This window comes from Passer montanus, unplaced genomic scaffold, assembly GCF_014805655.1.
Source record: "Passer montanus isolate IOZ18808 unplaced genomic scaffold, ASM1480565v1 scaffold154, whole genome shotgun sequence".
Classification (NCBI taxonomy): Eukaryota; Metazoa; Chordata; class Aves; order Passeriformes; family Passeridae; genus Passer; species Passer montanus.
This window is the reverse complement of record NW_024362494.1, coordinates 146,487-162,295: the sequence shown is the minus strand read 5'-3', so window position 1 is coordinate 162,295 and position 15,809 is coordinate 146,487. Positions and strand designations below refer to the sequence as shown.

Sequence of the window (15,809 nt, the reverse complement as noted above, 5' to 3'; positions counted from 1 at the left end):
TGCCTGTATCCCTGTGTTCTTGTCCCGTGTCCATGCCCGTGTCCCGGTGGCCGTGTCTGTGTCCCATGTCCCGGTGTCGTGTCCTGTATCCCAGTGTCCCGGTGCCCATGTCCCGGTGTCCATGTCTGTGTCCCTGTGTTCTTGTCCGTGCCCGTGTCCATGTCCCCGTGTCCCAGTGTCCGTGTCCATGCCCGTGTCCGTGTTCTTGTCTGTCTCCCGGTGTCCGTGCCCGTCTCCTGGTGTCCGTGCTCGTATCCCGGTGTCCATGCCCGTATCCCTGTGTTCTTGTCCGTGTCCGTGTGTCGGTGGCCGTGTCTGTGTCCCATGTCCCGGTGTCGTGTCCTGTATCCCAGTGTCCCGGTGCCCATGTCCCGGTGTCCATGTCTGTGTCCCTGTGTTCTTGTCCGTGCCCGTGTCCGTGTCCCCGTGCCCGTGTCCCCGTGTCCATGTCCGTGTCCCGTATCCCGGTGCCCGTGCCCGTGTCCCCTATCCCGGTGCCCGTGCCCGTGTCCCCGTGTCCCCGTGTCCGTGCCTGCGCGTGCCCGGCCCCGCCGCTGTCCCCGCCCGTCCGGGGCGGTCCCGGCCGTGACGCGCGGCGGTTCCTGCGGGGCGATGCCGGGCGAGGCGGTCACGCTGCAGCTCGGGCACTTCTCGGGCTGCGTGGGCGCGCACTGGTGGGAGAGCCCCGCGCCGCGCCTGGTGGCGCTGGAGCTGAAAGGTACCGGGGCGGGAGCGGGCCCGGGCGGCGCCGGGCGGCCCGCCCTGACCGGGCTGTGCTTGCAGGCGGCGTGGGCGCGCTCGGAGCGGACGGGGCGGGCGCGGAGCCGCCCGTGAGCTGGTGAGTGCGGGATGGGGCTGCCGGGGAGTGCGGGACAGTGCGGGATGGGATGGAGCTGCCGGTGAGCCGGGGAGTGCGGGACGGGGTCCCGCAGCTGCCGCCGCTTTGTGTCGCAGGGACGGGCCCGTGGCCGACTACCGGGAGCGGGGCTGCCCGTCGCGGGACACCGGGAGCTGCAGGGTGAGCGCGGCCGCGGGTCCCGCAGCGCTCCGGGAGCGGGGGCGAGGCGGAGCCCCCCTGACCGGGATCGGGATTGTTCCCGCAGGGAGACGCTGCCGGGGACAGGAAGGGCAGTGCCGGTGCTGCGGGGCCAGGTTTGTGCTCGTCCGCGGGGGTCAGCTCCAGAAAGGCAGAATGCCCTGGATCCTGCTGCGGGACAGCGCTGGGGAACGGGGAGAAGGGAAACTGGGATAAAGGTGCTTGGCTTAGGGAGAGCTGGGTCAGAGCAGGTGGGCTAAAAAACCGGACAGGTTAAAAAACTGATTCTGCATTCATGGAGATGCTGAGAGCTCAGAGGATGCTCAGAGCAGAAAGGGGATGCTCAGAGCATGTTAGAAAACTTGGGTCAGAGCAGGTGGGCTAAAAAACCGGACAGGTTAAAAAACTGATTCTGCATTCATGGAGATGCTGAGAGCTCAGAGGATGCTCAGAGCATGTTAGAAAACAGATTTTACATTCACAAGGATGCTCAGAGCTGCAAGGAGGTGCTGAGAGTAGAAAGGGGAGGCTCAGAGTATGTCAGAAAACTGGTTTTATATTCATGGGGCTGCTCAGAGCTGCAAGGACCTTTGCCCTGCCCTCTGCCTCCCTGCAGGTGCAGCTCCTGCAGGGTCCCAGGCCCCCTCAGTGAGGCTCTGGTCTGACTACCTCAACGTTCCTCTGCACCCCAGGAGCCTCTACGTGATCCGGCAGTACCTGCACGATGGGTAGGGCCAGGGCTTTGGTGCACAGCCAACCCAGGAGCCGAGTTTTGCCTTCAAGGATGAATAAAAGAGGTAAAATAACCCCTCTCTGCCCCTTTTTCCCTTAGGGACTGTGGATGTCTCGAAGCCTTCGGGCAAGGTGAAAGTCTCCTGCAGGACCCTGCCTGTGTGGAGGAGCTGGAAGATCGGCTGCACTTCTTTGTTGAGGAGTGTGATTACCTCCAGGTTCACACCTTGCCCAAGCTCCCTTTGCTCCCAAGAAGCTTTCTGCTCAAGGTGGAGCAGCCGCTGAGGTGCTGCTGCTGTTTCCCGCAGGGGTTTCAGGTGCTGTGTGACATTCACAATGGGTTCTCTGGAGTTGGTGCCAAGGTGACAGAGCTGCTCCACGATGAATATTCCCGGAAGGGGATCCTGACCTGGGGCCTGACTCCAGTGCTGAGCACTGTGGCAGTGAGTGAACAACGGGCACAGCCAAGAACAGGCGCCCAGCCTGCCTCTCACAGCTTCTTCTCTGCTCCTTAGGGTTCCAATGGTCGGATTTTTTTCTCCCCCAGGACCCTCAGAAGAGTTTTTACAGACTGATGAACACAGCCCTGGGCATTGCCCACCTCTCCCGTCACAGCTCCCTCTTCTGCCCCCTGTCACTCAGTGGGAGTTTGGGGATCAAGCCAGAGCCTCCTGTGACGTTTCCATACATAAAATACAATGTAAGTCCTGCACGGGATCTCCCACGGGGCTGGCTTTGAGCTCCTGCAGCTTCACCCCTCTCAGTGTTTCCTGCAGCTCTGTGGTTTTTCATGGTGCTGTTCAGCTCAGCAGAGACCTTTTCCTGCTTTTTCACTGGGACTTAGCTGCCAACTTTTCATTTCTGTCATTTTCTTCGTGCTTTTGAAAATACTAACACATTTCCTTGGCTGTTGTGCTTTCTGTGGGGTGCTGGGTGAAGAAAAGGCTTTACTGCATTTTTCTCCATGCTTGGAGTAACTCCAGCCCCACTGGAGCTCTAAGGAGCCAAAGACAGATAAGAAAACTGGCACCAAAGCATTTGTCAGCCAACAGCTGGGCTGGAGCTACAGTTACACACTGGCTGCTTATCCCAAGCCTGAAATAACTGTAAACTCTTGAAAGGCACAATTTAAATCTGGGTAAGTTGGACACACAAACTGTGAGCTCCCTGCAGTTCCTGCATTTGTCTCCTCCCCAGGCATCCCTGAACTACCACAGCAGTGCAATTCTGGCAGCAGCACTGGACACCCTCACAGCTCCCTACAGGCTCTGCTCCTCCCAGGGCTCCATGCTGCACTTGGCTGACTCCCTCACCTTCTCTGGGAGGAAGGTGAGGATGAGGATGCCTTCCAGCTGTGCTGCACAGCCCCAGCTGTGCCGGGGCGTGTCCCAGACTCTGCTCTGTCCCCCACGTCCAGGTTGTGGCTGCTTGGGCAGCTCTTCCCTTCCCTGCCTTGTCTGGCTCCTCGCTCCCTGATGTTTTAAGTGCCCACCAGGATGTGCCCTGGAAGCTTCTGTCCTCCTGGAAGGAGCAGAAGGGCAGCTGCTGTTTTGCTCAGTCTGCTGTGCTGCGAGGAATTTGCCAAGAGAAAAGCAGGTAAATCAGCACTGGAACTGCACTCCCTGCAGGATCCCTCACTCCCTCCACTGAGGAGCATCTGTGCCTGGGTGCTACTGATTTTAGAGCAAAACAACAAAAAGCAGCTGAGGCACTGGTGGTTTCAGGCTGGAAAATGCTGGATTTCCTTTGCAGCAGCTGCCTGGGCCAGCCCAGGTCCCCCCTGCACAGCTGTGAGAGCTCTGAGGAGGTGCTCCAGCACTACTTCCACACCCGGTTCCCAGGAGCCTTCAGGTGGGGGCAGGTTTGGAACTTCAGGGGTGGTTTAGAACAGGAGCGGCTGAGGGAGCTCTGGGTAACTTTATTCACCTCCTCACAGCACATCCCACGTGCTCCAGCAGCCCTGTCACACCCAGCCTCCCTTCCCTCAGTTCTTCTCTCCTCTCCTGACCAGACGAGGTTTCCTCCTGGACAAAGCTCAGGGCTTTTCCTCAGCAGGTAACAAACCCCCCTTCAGCTCTGCCACTGAGAGATCAGGGCCTAACAGAGGTAAAAAATTACCAATAACAAACCAAAATTCCTAACAACAAACCAAAATTACCCATAACCAAAATCACCCATCACCAAAATTATCAATACCACAACCCAAGGCGGTGCGCAGAGCTGAGCTCGAGCAAACCAAGTGCCCGTGAAGCAGCACAGAGCTGGGTTTTGGTGGCTCTTTCACCCTGTGTGCTGTCCCCTGCAGGCGTTGAGAGCGTGCCCGTGCTGGCAGCCCTGCAGAGCTGCCCCGGGCTGCAGGGGCTGCTCTGGGGGCTGTGCCGGGAGCTGCGGGCGCGGCGCTGCAGCGGCTCCTGCGCGGCTGGGCTGGAGCACGACGACTTCCAGGAGGCCCTGGAGGAGCTCAGGACGCTGGCCCAGTGCTACCAGACAGGGTCTGGAGCTGATGGATCTGAGGATGAAGAAGATTCAGACTGATGCAGGGTGGGAGTGGCTTTAAGGTGGCTCCCAGAATAAAGGAATGGTTTTGGAGATGGCCCCGCTGCTCTTTCTTCTCATTTTACCCAAAAAAAATCTTCTCACTTCTTGGTGAAGTAACAAAAACCCCTGCAACTCTGCAACAGAGAGAACAGGGGCCTAACAGAGGTAAAAAATTACCAGTAACAAAACCAAAATTATTAACAACAAACCAAAATGATCAATACAACAACAACCCAAGGCGCTGTGCAGAGCTGAGCTCAAGCAAACCCAGTGCCTGTGAAGCAGCTCAAAGCTGGGTTTTGGTGGCTGTTTAACCCTGCAGAGATGGCTCCACTGCTCTTTCTTCTCCTTTTACCCAAAAAAATATTCTCACTTCTCGGTGAAGTTCTTCTTCAGAGGAAAGCTGCTTTTTTTGGGAATGGTTTTGTATATTTGGGTTGGGTTTTTTTCAGCTGTGCAAACTGGATTTGCTCTGCCTGTTCAAATAAACCCACGCAATAAATAGAAAATTCAGTCTGTGACCGTCTCACATACAATCAGCACAAGGGGAGAACTTAGAAAAAGTCATGTGTTTGTTGCACATGAAAACTGGCATTTCAGGGTACAATATTTACAGGTCCTGGTCAGAGGCTGCTGGCCCAACCTTCACCCCAGGCCAGGTCAGTGTCCACAAGTTCTGTTACTCCACTGCTGAAGCTCCCCAGGGGAGTTCTTGAGAATTTTCTCCTTTTACTTCCTGCCTTTAGTCCAGGCTGGAAACTGAACAAAAAATGAAGGTGCTGTCTCAAGTACCTGTGCAAACATTTTTCCACAGCACCTGTCTAGCAGCAAACTGGTTTAAAAAAACCCCAAACCCTCTTCTGGTGCAGTCAGTAGCTGATCACCTCAGTCATCAGGCTCTTCCTCAGAGAGCAGCAGATCTTTGTCTGACAGCTGGTCTGTGTTGCTGGTGCTGGTGGCATCCTCCTCATCCTCAGAGCTGCCATCGCAGGAGGTGTGGAACAGCCTCATCAGCTCCCTGAACCTGTGGGACACCTGAGAAAGGCAAATCCAGGCTCAGAAGGGACCTCGTGGCACTGGAATTTCATATTACAAAGCTCAGGGTGTCCTGTAACACCAAAATAAATCAATACCACAGTGGCATTGAGGCATAAAGGAAAAGGAAGAGAAAAGGAAGAGAAAAGGAAGAGAAAAGGAAGAGAAAAGGAAGAGAAAAGGAAGAGAAAAGGAAGAGAAAAGGAAGAGCACTGGGTTTTGTTTTCTCTCTTACATTCTCCAGTAAATCTGGCAGTTTGGGAGGATTCAGAGGCAAAAGCAGATCTTTGTACAGGAGGAGAGGCTGAGGAGCAGCCACTGAAACAAGTCCAGTGCCAAAAGTGCAGCTCAAACATCAATGAGGGCATTTTTGGCACCACTAAATCAGAATTTGGCTTGCTTTTGAGTTTTTTTTATTTGAAAGTGAGATTTTTTCATCAAACAGAAGTTTGGGAGGCTGACAGGACAGCACCCCCTCCTTCCCACCCCTGTCCCACAGCTGCCTCACCTCACTCGCTGTCTTGTTGCCCAACTTCTGGGAGATGGCGTGGAAGGTGTCCAGGTGGGCTCCCTTCTCCTGGCACGTGGTGAGGATGACTCTGTCAGCCTCCCTGCACGACAAAACCCCTGAGAAATCACCCCAAAACCAGCAGCAGACCCAAACCCCCCCAGCAATGCCTGAGCAAGGCCCCTCCTGCCACCCCCAACCCCAAAACCCGTCTCCAAGCAGAGCTCCTTCAGCCTGGATTTAAGTTTTTTGAAGGAGGTTTTAAGGTTTTTTGAGGAACCTTTTGAGAAGGTTTTAAGGTTTTTTGGATGAACCTTCTGGCTCCTTCAGCCTGGATTTAAGTTTTTTGAAGGAGGTTTCAAGGTTTTTTGGAGGAACCTTTTGAGAACGTTTTAAGGTTTTTTGGATGAACCTTCTCAGATGGTTTTAAGGGTTTTTTGAGGAACCTTTTGAGAAGGTTTTAAGGGTTTTTTTGAGGAACCTTTTGAGAACATTTTAAGTTTTTTTGGAGGAACATTTTGAGAATGTTTTAAGGGTTTTTGGAGGAACCTTCTGAGAAGGTTTGAGGTGTTTTCTCCCCAGTCTGAAGTGCCCCATAAGAGCCCTGCCAGGAGCAGCTCATGGGGCCAAACTGATGAACAGAGGAAAGGGAAGGGTCAGAAAAGAAGGACACAAAACAAAAGTAGGAGCTGGAGGCAAACAGGGGCCCAGAACGGGGAGCTCAGGCAGGAGTACCTGGTCCAGAGCACGACCTTCTCCCCCGTGGAGCTGACTTTGCTGTTCTTGGCACACACGGTGGCCTCTGTCACCCGCTGCTGCTGCTGCTCCTCCTCCCTGTGCCCGGGGGCTCGGGGCTGCAGCTGCGCAGGGCCATGCACCAGGGAGCTGCTGCTGCTGCTGCTGCTGCCATTTGTCCTTGGCCTGCCCTCGGGAGCAGCTCCAGTGCAGCCTCTGTGCTGTGGCTGCAAGCTGCAGTGCCCAGGGGAGCCTGAGCTGCAGCTCTGCCCTGCTGCTGCTTTGCTGCACCTCCCCTGCTCTGCTGCATCTCTGCTGCTCCCCTGCTCTGCTGCTGCTTTGCCGCTGCTCCCCTGCTCTGCTGCAGCTCTGCTGCACCCCTGCCCTGCTGCTCTGCTGCACCTCCCCTGCTCTGCTGCATCTCTGCTGCATCTCTGCTCTGCTGCTGTACTGCTGCAGCCCTGCTCTGCTGCTGCTTTGCTGCTGCTGCCCTGCTCCCCTGCAGCCCTGCAGCTGCCACCCTGCCCTGCAGCAGGCTGCAGCCCCTGGGGCAGGCAGGCTGGGGCTCCCTGTGCCCCCGCAGGCAGCAGCAGGTCCCTGCCCAGCGCCGCCGCAGCCCCCGGGCACGCGCCGGGCTCCGCAGGCAGCCCCAGAGCAGCTCCCTGCAGCCGGGCCCAGCCGGAACCTTCCGGAAGCTGGGCAGCAGCGGGGGCACAGGGGCTGGCATCCCGGGACCCTGCGGGACAAACACAGCTCTCAGCAGCCTGGCTTGGGAGGGGAGTCACTGATAGAGCCCAGGCTGACATATATATACATATATACACACATATATTATATACATATATATACATATATATACATATATATTATATACATATACATATATATTATATACATATGTATATATGTATATACATATATATAAGTACAGCCTGGCTTGGGAGGGGAGTCACTGATAGAGCCCAGGCTGCACGCCGGGCTCTCACTGCACTCAGTCAACGTGCAGTGATATTGTATATATCAATATATAAATGTAAATAAAAACACATATATATTATATACATATATATACACATACATATATACACACATATATATATAAGTTTAAATATATGTAAAGGGAGCAGTCATTGTGAAAAGAGCAGAATATTCTTTTGAAGGCAGAGGTTTAGAGCATCCACAATGGAGGAACAAGAGAGAAAAAAGTGAGAAGGTAATGATTTAGCAGTTTTCATTATACTCAATAAATGTGCATTTATATTATATATATTTAAATATAAAAATAGAAATGTATATCATATAGAAATAAATAAATATTTTATCTATATTTTTATATATATATCTACATATATAAATAAATAAATTTATATTTTTATATATATATTTACATAAATAAATAAATAAATAAATAAATAGATGGAGCAATCATTGGGGAAAGGGCAGAATATTCCCTAGGCAGGAAAGGTTTTGTTGAATTTAGAGCATCCAGAGTGGAGAAACAAGAGAAAAAAAAGTGAAAAGACGATTAGAAGTTCTCATTATACTTAATAAATGTGCATTTAAAATGTATTATACATATAATATATATTTTAAATGTACATGTTAAATATATTACATTTATAATATACATTATATACAATATATAAAATATATAGTATATAACATACATACTATATAATATATATTATATTTATATATATTATATAATATATGTTATATATAATATATAATGTATTGTATATATAATGTATTGTATATATAATATATATTAAGTATAGTTTTTATGTAGTATTTTAATATAATATATATAATAAATATAATATATTTTAATATATGATATATAATACATATAATATATTTTCAATCTATGATATACATTATATAACATCTAGAAGACATTTCCCACATTCCATGTGAACTCTACCCATACACGCCCACCGAGAGAAGGGGCTGGCCGTGCCCGGTGCGCAGGCAGGCGGCACACACCTGGGCACTGCCCCCTCCTGGGGCCAGCCTTGGCTCTGCCCGGGCCCGGCTCCGGCTCCTCGCTGCCCGAGGGGCTCTCCTCTCCCGCGGCTGCCCTCCCCTCGGGCTGGGGGCTGCAGTCGCGGGCAGCCAGGCTGGCCGGCAGCTCCGCGGCGTCCTTGTGCTTGTGCAGCCGGGGCTCACACACCTGCGAACAGGGGGCACTCACACAGGGCACCGTGCCAGCCGGCACGGCACGGCACGGCCCGGCATGGCACAGCACGGCACGGCCCGGCACGGCACAGCACAGCACAGCCTGGCACAGCACAGCCCGGCACGGCATGGCACAGCACAGCACGGCACAGCACGGCCCGGCACAGCACGGCACGGCACGGCCCGGCACGGCACAGCACGGCACGGCCCGGCACGGCCAGGCTGCCCAGGGCTCCACCAGGCACTGGCTGTGCTTTGGAAAGGCCAAATTATTTATTTTTATTAATATTATTATTAACATCATTATTATTAATATTATTACTATTATCATTATTATTATAATCATCATCATTATTATCATTATTATGGGAGGGGAGGGGGCACCCCTGGATGGATTCCCTTTTTATATATATATTTACATACTTCCTCACCCTGGATGGATTCCCTTCCTCATCCCAGGATTTGGGGGCTCCCAGGAGGTTCCCCAGGATTTGGGGGCTTGATTCCCTTCCTCATCCCAGGATTTGGGGGCTCCCAGGAGGGTCCCCAGGATTTGGGGGGTCCCAGGAGTGTCCCCAGGAGGGTCCCCAGGATCGGGGGGTCCCCGGAGGGTCCCCAGGATTTGGGGGGTCCCAGGAGGGTCCCCGGAGGGTCCCCAGCCCCCTGCCCCGCTGACCTTGCTCCCGCAGTGGCTGCAGCTCCTCCTCTTGCTCTTCTTCAGCCTCAGCTCGCCGCTGCCCTCGTGGCAGGGGCAGGAGCAGGAGCACTCCTTCAGCTCCTTCACCCCCTCCGGCCACTCGGCCTCCTGCGGACGGACAGACAGACCCAGCTGACAGACTGACAGAGCCCCAGCTGACAGACAGACAGGCAGACTGACCCAGCTGACAAACAAACACCCCAGCTGACAGACAGAAAGAGAGAGAGACAGACAGACTGACTGACTGACAGACAGACAGATGGATTGGGGGGTCCCAGGAGGGTCCCCGGAGGGTCCCCAGCCCCCTGCCCCGCTGACCTTGCTCCCGCAGTGGCTGCAGCTCCTCCTCTTGCTCTTCTTCAGCCTCAGCTCGCCGCTGCCCTCGTGGCAGGGGCAGGAGCAGGAGCACTCCTTCAGCTCCTTCACCCCCTCCGGCCACTCGGCCTCCTGCGGACGGACAGACAGACCCAGCTGGCTGACAGACTGACCCAGCTGGCTAACACACTGACAGACAGAGCCCCAGCTGACAGACAGACAGGCAGACTGACCCAGCTGACAAACAAACACCCCAGCTGACAGACAGAAAGAGAGAGAGACAGACAGACTGACTGACTGACAGACAGACAGATGGAAAACACCCCAGCTGACAGACAGACAGACAGGGGCCACGGGGGCTCCAGTGCTGCTGGCCAGCAAAGCACAGCAGAGCCACCCCCAGCCCATCCCTGCCAGGCTGCTCCCACACCCCCAGGAACACAATGCAATCCAAATGCAATCCACATTTAACCCAAATGTAATCCCAGTGCCATCCCAATGAATCTCAATTAAATCCCAATGCCACCCCAACGCCATCCCAATTAAATCCTAATGCCATCCCAATGAATCTCAATTAAATCCCAATGCCACCCCAACGCCATCCCAATTAAATCCTAATGCCATCCCAATGAATCTCAATTAAATCCCAATGCCACCCCAACGCCATCCCAATTAAATCCTAATGCCATCCCAATGAATCTCAATTAAATCCCAATGCCACCCCAACGCCATCCCAATTAAATCCCAATGCCATCCCAAATAATCCCAATGCCATCCCAATGCAATCCCAATTAAATCCCAATGCCATTTGCTCACAGATAAGAAATACCAGGGAGATGCCCCAGACCCAATTTAATCGAAATTTAATCAAAATTTAATCCAAATCTAACCCAAATTTAATCCCAATTTAACCTCAATTTAATTTGCTCACAGGTGAGAAACACCAGGGAGATGCCCCAGGCCCAATTTAATCCCAAATTTAATCCGATTTTAACCCAGATTTAACCAAACTTAACCCAAATTTAATCTGCTCACAGGTGAGAAAAACCAGGGAGATGCCCCAGACCCAATTTAATCCATATTCAATCTGAATTCAATCCAAATTTAATTTGCTCACAGGAGGGACATGACCCAGACCCAATTTAATCCAAATCTAACCCCAATTTAATCCCAATTTAACCCCAATTTCACTTGCTCCCAGGTGAGACACTCCAGGGAGGTGCCCCAGACCCAACTGAATCCCCATTTAATCCAAATTTAATCCCATTTTAACCAAATTTAACCCAATTTCACCTGCTCACAGGTGAGACACTCCATGATGGTGCCCCAGACCAAATTTAATCCCCATTTAATCCCAATTTAACCCAAATTTAACCCAAATTAACCAAAATTTCACCTGCTCCCAGGTGAGACACTCAGGGAGCTGCCCCAGACCCAATTTAATCCCAAATTTAACCCAAATTAACCCAAATTTCATCTGCTCCCAGGTGAGACACTCAGGGAGTTGCCCCAGACCCAATTTAATACCCATTTAATCCAAATTTAACCCAAATTTAACCCAAATTAATCCAAATTTAACCTGCTCCCAGGTGAGACACTCAGGGAGTTGCCCCAGACCCAATTTAATCCCAAATTTAACCCAAATTTACCCAAATGTAACCCAAATTAACCCAAATTTAACCCAAATTTACCCAAATTTAACCCAAATTAACCCAATGTAACCCAAATTTAACTCAAATTTAATCCAAATTAACCCAATTTAACCCAATTTAACCCAAATTTCCAACCCAAATTAACCCAATGTAACCCAAATTTAACTCAAATTTAATCCAAATTAACCCAAATTAACCCAATTTAACCCCAATTTCACCTGCCCACCCACCTTGTCCTGCTGTTGTCCTCCCATCTCCTTCCTCCTCTTGCTCCTGGTGGCTCCATGGATTTTGGGGGGCTCATCCTCCTCTTCCACGTCTGGCAGAGACACCTCCTCAAAGCCATCAAACTGCAGCACAACAAACACACAACAGCTGCTCTCCAAATGTTTCTTTTCTGGGGGGTTTTAAATTTTTTTTTAAATATTTTTAAAAATTTTCTGGGTTTTTCCCCCCCAAGAAAATAAAAACACTGCTCAAAATTTCAAAGGCTTTGCTCTCCCACCCCTCTGCCTCTGGAATTCACCCTCTAAAACTGAGTTCTTCCAGCTCAAATGTGACTTTTATCTCTGCTTTTGTCATTTTTTTGGTTTTGGGGGGATTTCTGCACCTCGTACTCCTTCTCCTCTGTCCAGTTGATCTCCTCAAAGTCTCCCAGGCGGCTGGCAGAGGGCCTGAGGTGATCAAAGAACACGGAGAACTCATCCTGCAGGTGGTCGTGGCCCTTCAGGAGCTGCCACATCTGGGTCTTCAGCTGCAAAAGGGCAAAAAGTCAGGAAAAAATAATAATTTCACCTCCTCTGCCCTGGGCTCTGAGGGATCATTGGAGCTGCAGGGTGGAGACTGCAAATTCCTGGGTGCTGGGGATCATTCCCCACCCAGTGTCCAATTAGCCTGGAAATTTAATCACATTAGCCTGGAAATTTAATCATATTAGCCTGGAAATTTCATCACATTAGCCTGGAAATTAAAGCAAATTAGCCTGGAAATTAAACCAATATAGCCTGGAAATTTAATCAAATTAGCCTGGAAATTTAATCATATTAGCCTGGAAATTTTATCACATTAGCCTGGAAATTAAAGCAAATTAGCCTGGAAATTAAACCAAATTAGCCTGGAAATTAAACCAATATAGCCTGGAAATTTAATCAAAATAGGCTGGAAATTTAATCAAATTAGCCTGGAGATATTCCTCCAGAATTCCAGAATTCAGCTGGGTCTGGGCCATCTCCCTGGTATTTCTCACCTGTGAGCAGATTAAATTTGGATTAATTTTGGATTAAATTTGGCCTGGAACTCCTCCCTGGTATTTCCTATCTGTGAGTAAATGAAATTGGGATTAAATTGGGATTGAATTTGGATTAAATTTGGATTAAATTGGGATTAAATTGGGATTAAATTGGGATTAAATTGGGATTAAATTTGGCCTGGGCACCTCCCTTGTATTTCCTGTCTGTGAGTAAATGAAATTGGGATTAAATTTGGATTGAACTGGGATTAAACTGGGATTAAATTGGGCCTGGGGGACCTCCATGGTGTTTTAATCTGTGAGCAGATTAAACTGGAGTTAAATTTGGATTAAATTTGGCCTGGAACCTCTCCCTGGTATTTCCTATCTGTGAGCAAATTAAATTGGGATTGAATTGGGATTAAACTGGGCCTGGGGCACCTCCCTGGTATTTTTCACCTCTGAGCAGATTAAATTTGGGATTAAATTTGGATTAAAGTTGGTCTGGGGTATTTCTCACTTCTGAGCAAGAGCAAATTAAATTGGGATTGAATTGGGATTAAATTGGGCCTGGGGCACCTCCCTCGTATTTTTCACCTCTGAGCAAATTAAATTTGGATTAAATTAGGGTTAAATTGGGATTAAATTGGGTCTGGGGCCTCTCCCTGGTATTTCTCACCTGTAAACAAATGAAATTTGGATTAAATTGGGATTAAATTGGGCCTGGGCACCTCCTTGGTATTTCTTACCTGTGAGCAAATTAAATTTGGATTAAATTGGGATTAAATTTGATCTGGGGCCTCTCCCTGATATGTCTCACCTGTGAGCAAATGAAATTGGGATTAAATTTGGATTGAATTGGGATTAAACTGGGATTAAATTGGGTCTGGGCACCTCCCTGGTGTTTCTCACCTGTGAGTAGATTAAATTTGGGTTAAATTTGTGTTAAATTCGGATTAAATTTGGCCTGGAACCCCTCCCTGGTATTTCTTATCTGTGAGTAAATGAAATTCGGATTAAAGTGGGATTAAATTGGCATTAAATTGGGTCTTGGGCATCTCCCTGGTATTTCTCACCTATAAGCAAATGAAATTGGGATTAAATTGGGATTGAATTGGGATTGAATTGGGTCTGGGGTATTTCCCTGGTATTTCTCAGATTAAATTGGGGTTTAATTTGGATTAAACTGGGGTTAAATTAGGATTGAATTGGGAATAAATTTGGAATAAATTTTGAATTAATTGGGATTGAATTGGGATTGAATTGGGATTAAACTGGGATTAAACTGGGATTAAACTGGGATTAAACTGGGATTAAACTGGGATTAAACTGGGATTAAACTGGGCATGGGCAACTCCCTGGTATTTCTTATCTGTGAGCAAATGAAATTTGGATTAAATTGGGATTAAATTGGGCCTGGGGTACTTCTCACCTCTAAGTAGATTAAATTTGATTGAATTGGGATTGAATTTGGATTATATTGGGCCTGGGGCTTCTCCCTGGTATTTCTCTCCTGTGAGTAAACTAAATTTGGATTAAATTTGGATTAAATTTGGGTTAAATTGAGATTAATTTGGGATTAAATTTGGTCTGGGGCACCTCCATGGTATTTCTCACCTGTGAGCAAATGAAATTGGGGTTAAATTTGGATTAATTTGGGCCTGGGGCACCTCCCTGGTATTTCCTATCTGTGAGTAAATGAAATTTGGATTAATTTGGGCCTGGGGCACCTCCCTGGTATTTCCTATCTGTGAGTAAATGAAATTTGGATTAATTTGGGCCTGGGGCACCTCCCTGGTGTTTCTCATCTCCTCATCTGTGCAGATGACACAAAGCCTCCCCTGCAGGGTGGGGGTGGGAGGGAGACACCCCCAGCCTGTGCAGCTGCAGGGATGCAGTGACAAAACTACCCTTTGTGTCCTTAAAAAGGAAAAAAGCCACGAGTTCCTCTCCTCAGCTGGTAAAAATACACCTCCCAGGACCTGGGGAATTCACCCCAAACTGAAGGACAGCCAGCTGGACAGGGGCCTGAGCAATTCACTACAAAAACAGGAGAACAAAGGAAATAATCCCTTTTGTGGGAGGTTTCACCAGGAGCAAGGACCTCTTGCAGCTGGCTCAGTTTTGTTAATTTGCCTTTTACTGAAACTTTTCTGTTTCCAGCACCACCGCAGAAGCCATCCTGCTGATTTTCTGTTTGGTTTCCAACACCACCACAGAAGCCATCCTGCTGATTTTCTGTTTTCTGAGGTGGCTGAGCTGTCTTGGCTGTGAAATAAATCCCAAAGAGCTTATAAAACCTGGCTCAGAGACCTTTATTTCATGGGGCCCCTCCCATCCCCCTGAAGCCCAGGGCAGCTGGGATGGGAGCTGCAGAAAGCTGGCCTGGAGGGACGTGTCAGACAGACAGACAGACAGACAGAGGTGGAGTGAGATGGCTTTAAAGTCCTGCCCAACCCCAGTCATTCTGTGATCAATCAGTGCATGAATTTGATCACAACAGGGCTGGGCTTTTTGATTGATTAAATTGGAAATTGATCAAAAATGTGCTGGGCCAACTGCTGAGGTCTGCAGGGACAGGACAGGACGGGGACAAGGACAGGGACAGGGACAGGACAGGGACAGGACAGGGACAGGGACAGGGACAGGGGACAGAAAAGCTCCCTGGTTACCTCTGCAATCTCCTGGGGCACACAATCTGCACAGCTCTGCAGCACTTTGATGATCTTCTGGTGGTGGGCAGGATTTTCAGCAAAGCAGATCTCCAGCTGCCTGAGGAACTTCCTGCTCTTCTCAAAGGCCTGCTGCTCCTCAAACTGCCCAAAAGAAAAAGATTCAAGCATGTTAAAGAAAGAAAAAGATTCAAGTATATTCCCAAGCATCTGGAATTGACTTCAACAAATCAAATTCCTGTCCTGGCCTTTGTTTTCCATTGTGTTGATGCCCTTCACAAAACTGGGGAGAGGCAGAGAAACACCACTTTGTATAATTAACATTTATAAAGTCTGGCTTTGCTCATAAAACAGGGAAATTCAGGAGGAATGGGAGAGATGAAACCTCCATCCTGCAGAATTCAGGAGGAATGGGAGGGGTGACACCTCCATCCTCCAAAATTCAGGAAAAATTGAAGAGGTGACACCTCCACCCTGCAGAAT

General features: G+C 49.6%; 2 protein-coding genes across 2 annotated transcripts in view; one reads left to right on the top strand and one right to left on the bottom strand.

The window, feature by feature from the left end:
* The first annotated feature begins 612 nt into the window (after window positions 1-612).
* Window positions 613-4,363, top strand: MSTO1 (misato mitochondrial distribution and morphology regulator 1). Its single transcript, XM_039702113.1, has 13 exons — window positions 613-718; window positions 784-838; window positions 955-1,018; window positions 1,104-1,254; window positions 1,653-1,764; window positions 1,869-1,986; window positions 2,077-2,211; window positions 2,316-2,468; window positions 2,966-3,097; window positions 3,186-3,364; window positions 3,521-3,619; window positions 3,705-3,823; window positions 4,074-4,363. The coding sequence occupies exons 1-13, from the start codon at window positions 613-615 to the stop codon at window positions 4,301-4,303; spliced, it is 1,653 nt and encodes a 550-aa protein (XP_039558047.1). The 3' UTR covers window positions 4,304-4,363.
* Window positions 4,364-4,694: 331 nt separating this feature from the next.
* LOC120498890 (GON-4-like protein) overlaps window positions 4,695-15,809 on the bottom strand; it is a 46,847-nt gene continuing 35,732 nt past the window's right edge. The window contains exons 23-31 of the mRNA XM_039702112.1: window positions 15,327-15,470; window positions 12,037-12,180; window positions 11,657-11,776; window positions 9,778-9,906; window positions 8,571-8,757; window positions 7,058-7,320; window positions 6,585-6,853; window positions 5,850-5,952; window positions 4,695-5,341 (exon numbers count right to left, since the gene is read on the bottom strand). Coding sequence (XP_039558046.1) covers window positions 5,192-5,341; window positions 5,850-5,952; window positions 6,585-6,853; window positions 7,058-7,320; window positions 8,571-8,757; window positions 9,778-9,906; window positions 11,657-11,776; window positions 12,037-12,180; window positions 15,327-15,470 — 1,509 coding nt within the window. The 3' untranslated portion in view covers window positions 4,695-5,191. The remainder of the gene's footprint in view (window positions 5,342-5,849; window positions 5,953-6,584; window positions 6,854-7,057; window positions 7,321-8,570; window positions 8,758-9,777; window positions 9,907-11,656; window positions 11,777-12,036; window positions 12,181-15,326; window positions 15,471-15,809) is intronic.

Bases quoted from the DNA above. Each gene is read 5' to 3' on its own strand.
- MSTO1 (XM_039702113.1), top strand. From the start codon at position 613: ATGCCGGGCGAGGCGGTCACGCTGCAGCTCGGGCACTTCTCGGGCTGC. The intron at 1,255-1,652 runs GTGCTTGGCTTA...GCCTCCCTGCAG, and splicing joins GAAGGGAAACTGGGATAAAG to GTGCAGCTCCTGCAGGGTCC. The intron at 2,212-2,315 runs GTGAGTGAACAA...TTTCTCCCCCAG, and splicing joins CAGTGCTGAGCACTGTGGCA to GACCCTCAGAAGAGTTTTTA.